The sequence below is a fragment of the Archocentrus centrarchus genome, chromosome 19 (assembly GCF_007364275.1).
Source record: "Archocentrus centrarchus isolate MPI-CPG fArcCen1 chromosome 19, fArcCen1, whole genome shotgun sequence".
NCBI lineage: Eukaryota > Metazoa > Chordata > Actinopteri > Cichliformes > Cichlidae > Archocentrus > Archocentrus centrarchus.
Window position 1 is genome coordinate 24,095,668 of NC_044364.1, and position 6,807 is coordinate 24,102,474.

Genomic DNA, 6,807 nt, shown 5'->3' on the forward strand with positions numbered 1-6,807 from the left:
GGGGAACAATTCTGGCGTTCATGCACTTTCTGAAATAGCTGCTTAGAGTCTAGTGTGGGGTGGTCCTAATATTGTGGGTCTTTATGTGCAGTTTAAAAGATCAAGCTACTATCAGCGCCGTTTCTGCTCCATTACATCCCTCAAACAGTAGATTTGTCTGTTTTCTGATTACCTGTTTGCGGTGGCTGATTCTCCTGAAATACAATTATCTCCCCTCTCCTGTCATCTGATCACTGCAGGGCTCGTTAGGAGCTGCGAGCAAGCCAATCAGAAACGGCGGCCGGCCACCTGCAGGAAGTTGGCCGTCCACTTATCTCCTCCCTCCTTCGGGTGCAGACAGATAACAGCACCAACAGTTGAGCTGAGTGCCAGCTCCTCACCACCGCAACCTGATGGACACCAAAACACTCTAACGGTCTCCTCAACAGCTCAGAAAGAGGCTCTGTTCGCTGTGTTTCGGGAGTCGTTGAACTGAAGTTAGCGCTGGGAGTCACTAGAAGTTTAGGAGCTAGTATGTAAAGAAGTTGTTGTGATACACCGTCGATAAAGAGGAAGGCTGTAGGGACACACTAGAGAGACGCAGCTGTCCCTTAATTTAGTTTCAGCGCGCAGCAGCGGTGATCAGCATCATGAGCGTCCCGCTTTACGCACCGACCCCCATTCAGCCGGCGCACCCGACTCCCTTCTACATCGAGGACATTCTGGGGAGGACTGCCACCACCACCTCCACATCCCCCTCCTCTTCTTCATCGCCCACTTCTTCATCTTCTTGCTCTACTCCGGTCATCCCCACGCCGACTCTCCCGTCGCCCAACTCCTCCTTTACAAGTTTGATTTCGCCGTACCGAACCCCGATTTACGAACCCACGCCGATCCACCCAGCGTTGTCGCACCACGCTGCATTGACTGCAACGTACGCCTCTGCCGGGGCTTTCACTGGCTCCCTTTACCCGTTTCACCACCAGCACCACCGCTCCATGGGGGAGTACGCACAGGCGCTGCTGAGGCACGACCCTCTCGGTGAGTTGCTTTTACTTGCATAATTTTCTCTTTACTTTCTTTTTTTTTTTTTTTTTTTTTGGGAACAAGAGAATTCTCTCTTCAATCTTGTTAACATAACTTACCGCATCATACGGCCAGCATCACGTTTGCTGTTTTCCTGTGTGGAAATTCGCCAGTTAACTTCAGTTCCTACACTGCTGGCTTTATTTCACTGCTCCCTGGGGCGCTTTTGAAATCAACATGAAATCAACATGAAAATAGTTTAACATATACATCTCTATGAGCTCATAATTTGCATTTTTATGGTATTGGACATAATCATTTTCAGAGGCAGATTAAATGAATCTAAAATCTATGTTAGGGCCAAACTATAAACTTGGATGATGTGGCAGTCAGAGAATTTTGCGCTCTTTGCATGAAAACTTTTATGTCTTCACAAGCTTCGTTTCAGTACCAACGAAACTATTTTTGCATAACCATCACGCTTGATCATGCATGTCGAACTCAAAATCAGCAAGATCACGATCATCTGTGGAGTCTGTGGAGCACATGGGCCTTCACGAAGCCTTCAGCAAGAACTCTCACAAAGTCTCACAAGAACATTTCTGCGTGATGCCTGACCACGCACACATGAGTCACATTGTTATTGTGACAGATGTATTTGGGGCCACAATAGCAGCAGGCATATCCATTCAGTGCTGCTGCTGGTGGTGATAGGGAGGTGCATGGCAACCTTGACTCGTTTTCCTGACTCCCATTGTTCTGAAACATCAGAGGACCAAGTCAGCCAGTGACTAAAACATAACCAGGCCCTAAATCACTTGTTATTTTACTTGTGTGTGTGTGTGTGTGTGTGTGTGTGTGTGTGTGTGTGTGTGTGTGTGTGTGTGTGTGTGTGTGTGTGTGTGTCACATACTTGTGAGCACCAAGTGTTAGGTTATTTTTCTCTAGGGTATTCGCAGAGAGTTATGACTTGAAGATGAATCTCTTCGGTTTCTTCAAAGCGACAAATACATCATTATGCACGCGTTTTATTACTATTATTACTATTATTATTATTATTATTATTATTATTATTATTATTATTATTATTATTATTTGTAGTAGTAGGAGCAGTAGTTGTAGCATCAACAGATACAAAATAAGATTAGCCTGATATCGCCATATCACATGTGGGGACATTGCAGTTTAGCTGTTTATCTATGAAGCTGTGAAAATTGCTTATGTTTACATAATGTTTATAAGGTGCTTGAATCCGTCACAGACGGTGGATTAGAGGCTCTAAGTGACGGTCCTCTTAAGTATAGTGTGACAAGCGGAGCGCCTGACTGAATGCTGCTGAACAAGCCGGGCCTTTTTCCGTTCATAGCGGAAGCCGTGAGCCTGTCGATAGGAGTAAATCTGGTTTCAGAAGCTGTTAAATGTTTTCCTGTCTCACCCCGGCCAGCCGCTTCCTCGGGAGCCCGCTGCACGCTGCTGATTATTTTATCGACATCCTCAATACAGACATATTCAGGAAACACTCGGCCTCTGATAGCCCGGGATCCGTTTTTCACATATTGTTGCACTTCCTCTGCCTGGCTGGCGAGGATGTGGCTGACTTTCTTTATGGTTGGCGGCGAGAAGAAAATAAGGCAAACAGAGAGCAACACATCAAGCCTAATGGGCTCTTATGAGAAAAGAGAAAGTCCCACTAACACGAATTTAAATCATGTCCACCAAACTGAAAGTAGGCTATCGTTCTGAATAAAAGCGAATTGCCTTACTAGACTGACCGTTCAGGTATATGATAAACAAACGCAGGCTGAGATTACTCTGGGAGAACAATGATTACAGCTTCAGCACCTAAAATAATCTGTTACGTTACACCAGATTAAAAATACTGGGGTTTAGAAATAGTCTTTACACCTTCCTCTGCCTATTTTAAGCAGCACGCGCTGTGCGTGCATTTAGACCCGTTTGTGTTTGGTTCTTGGTCAGTCACACTTCATCACTTTTTCCTAGCTTGCTAAAATCCTAGTTAGGCTGTTAGCGCGTATGTATACATAAAACATATGCTACAGTATGAACAGAAGGCTGATAAATAATCTGATAACTGGCTTAATTAGTTAATTCCCAGCCTAAAATGTGTCCTTCCATAATCCGCTATGTTTTTAAGCAGCTATAAAAATATTCAGAGAGCAAGTATCATTGGCTACAAAGTAACACGAAGCTAGAAAAGAGAGAAAAGTGTGTGTGTGTGTGTGTGTGTGTGTGTGTGTGTGTGTGTGTGTGTGTGTGTGTGTGTGTGTGTGTGTGTGTGTGTGTGTGTGTTTAATCAGAAGAAGTTTAACCATGGCCATGTCTAATTACCATAAAATGTCTGTTAAGCTTTGTATCAGATTGATTATTTCATTGTAAGCTGCTTCTAAAAATTAATATTTCATAGATTTTCTTATTAGCTGCAAACGGATCTCAGCAAATCTGAGTGTGAAACATGAGCAGAAACACACTGAGCGCTAATTAGCACAATTATGAACAGCTTCCAACCAGAAATTTCGCAGAGCGCAGCTTGAAGAATAGTCCATGAAAATGTTCTGGTTTATTTAATTAATTTAATAATGAATGTAGCTTGATTTGACTAAATCTTTCCTTTACTTGTATTTTCACTCAGAGAACCGTGTCTCATGCGGCTGGATTAGCTAACTTCCTTAGGAAAGGCGCAGCAATAAGAAGGTCTTTGACAGCAGTTTCGACCACAACACATTCATATTGTGTCAGAGCTGAGCACAGGAGTGTCTGTTGGTGGATGCCATCGCCTATAATCACACCACAAAGCAGGAAGCACATGAAGCGGATATTTGGCCATAGTTTTCACTGTCACGACCTTCCTGAAAAGACAGCTTGCAGCAGGCTGCAGGCTGCAGGCTGCCATTGTTTGTTCCCGGCCATTAACCGGAGAGGAAAGCAGACAGGACGAAAACACCACTGATTACACGCTGCGGACTCACTCTCTAAATCTCTTCAGCAGCACAGCTCCTTTCCCCTCATTCATTTGAACTCTTAATTGTTCACATTAAATTTGGAATTATATTTATATCTAATGACATTAGGCTTCAAGGTAGGTCAACTTGAAAAGCACATGAATTTTTTTATTTTTAGCCTCATTAAAATCAGCGCAGGTGTGTGGCAGCATTTTCGAGGCAGCTGACGTCAAATAAATAAATCAACAAAAACAGATGAGGGGTTAAAAACTCCGAGAAAAAAAATAACCAAAACATTTTTGAGATTAAAGTCGTTCATTTACAAGAAAAGAGGCAACAAACAGACTTTATTAGAACACCAGCAAGTCTAAATTCGTTTTCATTAGAACGGATCGTCCTCGGACCCGCATCAACACGTCTGTGTGCGGCGACAGTCCACAAAATGCAACACCGACAAAAACACAATGCCTACACTTCATTTGCCAAACTGTATGTAAACTACGGCGTATGTTTTTTCGATGCTGCGTTTTGTAGGCCCTTTAGTGCAAATCGGAGGACGAATTATTATAATGAAAACGAGTCTGAAATTAGTTGTTTGCCTTAATAAAACTTTAAAGAGGTGTTGTAGGTCTTATAATATTTCATATCCTCCCGAGGCCTTCTGCCCTCTGTAGTGGTCATAGAAAAAGTTGAATTGAAAGATTCAATTTTCCGAGGTTCAAATATGTGAATTTCTTTGACACATAGAAAAGTGGAATGATATTGCTCCTAACTTCAAACATTCCTGGCCCTCTGATGCGATGTAGAACAAATTTGTCATATTTTTGTCCATATTTCTGCAAAACTTCGAAAACATAAAATTCATTTAATCTTAACGTGTATATACTTTTGATGAATAATTAAACGCAACAGGAGCCGTGTTTGTCATAGCCGAAATAAATATGTTACCCTCAGACTCCGGTCACCACTGAGGATTTTCGGGTATTTTTATTTTAAACAGTTTGTTGTCTCTCTGCAGGGAAGCCTCTGCTGTGGACGCCGTTCATCCAGCGGCCCTTACATAAAAGAAAAGGCGGCCAGGTGCGCTTCTCCAACGACCAGACCATCGAGCTGGAAAAGAAGTTCGAGACGCAGAAATACCTCTCACCTCCGGAGAGGAAGCGCCTGGCCAAGATGCTGCAGCTCAGCGAGAGGCAGGTGAGCTGAGCTTTCAGTTGGAGCACATTTTTATTTCTGTCTGCGTCCCACGCTTCGTAGCCAGTAATGCTGCAAATACAAAAAATTAAAGACTTTTTTTTTTTTAAGTTTAACAAACGTGTAGCCTAATAGGCAGTATATTTATTTGTTACCTCGTATTATTAGGATACTATTTATGGTTGAAATTTGTAGCGGACTGCAGTACAGATTTTAAAAATGCTGAATATATCGAATAAATACTAACAGATTTATTCCACCTAAATAGACTGGTTCTTATATAGCGCTTTTAGAGTAATCAATGCTTAAAACCGTGGCCGCGATTTGTTTGTGTCTCTTTTTTTTTTGCGGTTGTGTGTGAAATATTTGTCACAAGTTTCAGCATGTTGAGTTGATTAAAAATAGCCTGCATCCAAAATGAATTCAAACCATTGCCACAAAAACATCCCGGACCATGTCGAATTTTTTAATTGAGATTAGAAACTGTGACAGTCTACTGACACTAGTTTACTGCGTATAAGAAACACACAGATGGAAGATAATTCATTTATTTTTTTCATTCTCCTTTCAGGTTAAAACCTGGTTCCAAAATCGACGTGCTAAGTGGCGCAGACTAAAGCAGGTGAGAGGCGGTGACTGATGATTCCTTGAATCATCCATATAAAACACTTGTATCAGCCGCTTAATCCACGGGTTTCTGTTTTCATCAGGATAATCCTAAGAGGGAGATGGAGGATAACAGCTCCAGGGGTAAGAAAGGAGATGAGATGATGGAGGCGGCCGGAATGCAGAGCCCGGAGCAGAGGCAGACAGGCTCAGCCCCCGAGTTGGCGCAGGCGGGGCACGGTGTGCGCGCCGTGTCCTCTCAGCAGGCCCACACAGAGCTGGACTCTGACATATCAGACGACACAGACCAGGAACTGGACATAGAGGATGACGAGGACTTCACACTAAATCCCCAGTTCTGAAACACAGACACTGAACCCGCTCAGAGCTGAATGATAAAGACCTCGGGATGCCTTCTGGTCAGGTCGCTGTACTCCCCCCCCAACCCACCCTAATGGCTTGCAGTTTGATAGACTAGTTTTTGATGTAATCCTAAGTCAGGTCATCCATATACACCCCCCCCCCCCCCCCCCCCCCCGACCGGAGTGCCTTTCACCAGAACTCTTCTTTGTGTACATATTCTGTAATTGTGCCGAATGTTGCTGTGTGGAGTGTGTGACGTTCCCTTTCAATGAAAAGTAGACCTGAAATCAGTTTCTCTATACTGTAGCATGTTTTCTTTTTGTTTTTAAATGTGACATTTTATTGAATAATCAATGTAGCGTAAATTCCGTTTTGTCTTACGGATAAAATATTTTATGATAATAAATCTGACACTTTTTCGATGCAGCTCAGGTGGTCTGTGATTTATCATTACTGTTGTCTACTTTTAAAAATCACTGCACTTCTCACACAGAAAACGCTCCTTCCAGATGAACAGAATCAACTTTCTGTGACGAACGCATCGCCACGAGCAGTGTGTGACGTCATAGATCATTGATGAAGCAGGAGGAATAAAAAAAAAAAAATCTAAATAATGACAAAAAACGAAACAAGAGCCAAAAGAGCTTTATCCTACCTGTGATCATTTAAAACCCCAGTA

General features: G+C 42.8%; 1 protein-coding gene across 1 annotated transcript; it reads left to right on the forward strand.

The window, feature by feature from the left end:
• Positions 1–320: 320 nt before the first annotated feature.
• hhex (hematopoietically expressed homeobox) lies at positions 321–6,276 on the forward strand. Its single transcript, XM_030755475.1, has 4 exons — positions 321–1,020; positions 4,984–5,162; positions 5,731–5,781; positions 5,870–6,276. Exons 1-4 carry the CDS (start codon positions 630–632, stop codon positions 6,125–6,127), a joined length of 879 nt encoding a protein of 292 aa, XP_030611335.1. The 5' UTR covers positions 321–629; the 3' UTR covers positions 6,128–6,276.
• The last annotated feature ends 531 nt before the right edge of the window (positions 6,277–6,807 follow it).

Excerpts from the sequence above, each read along its gene's own strand:
- hhex (XM_030755475.1), top strand. The coding sequence starts at position 630 with ATGAGCGTCCCGCTTTACGCACCGACCCCCATTCAGCCGGCGCACCCG. Across the intron at positions 1,021-4,983 it reads GCTGAGGCACGACCCTCTCG|GGAAGCCTCTGCTGTGGACG; the intron begins GTGAGTTGCTTT and ends GTCTCTCTGCAG. Across the intron at positions 5,782-5,869 it reads AGTGGCGCAGACTAAAGCAG|GATAATCCTAAGAGGGAGAT; the intron begins GTGAGAGGCGGT and ends TGTTTTCATCAG.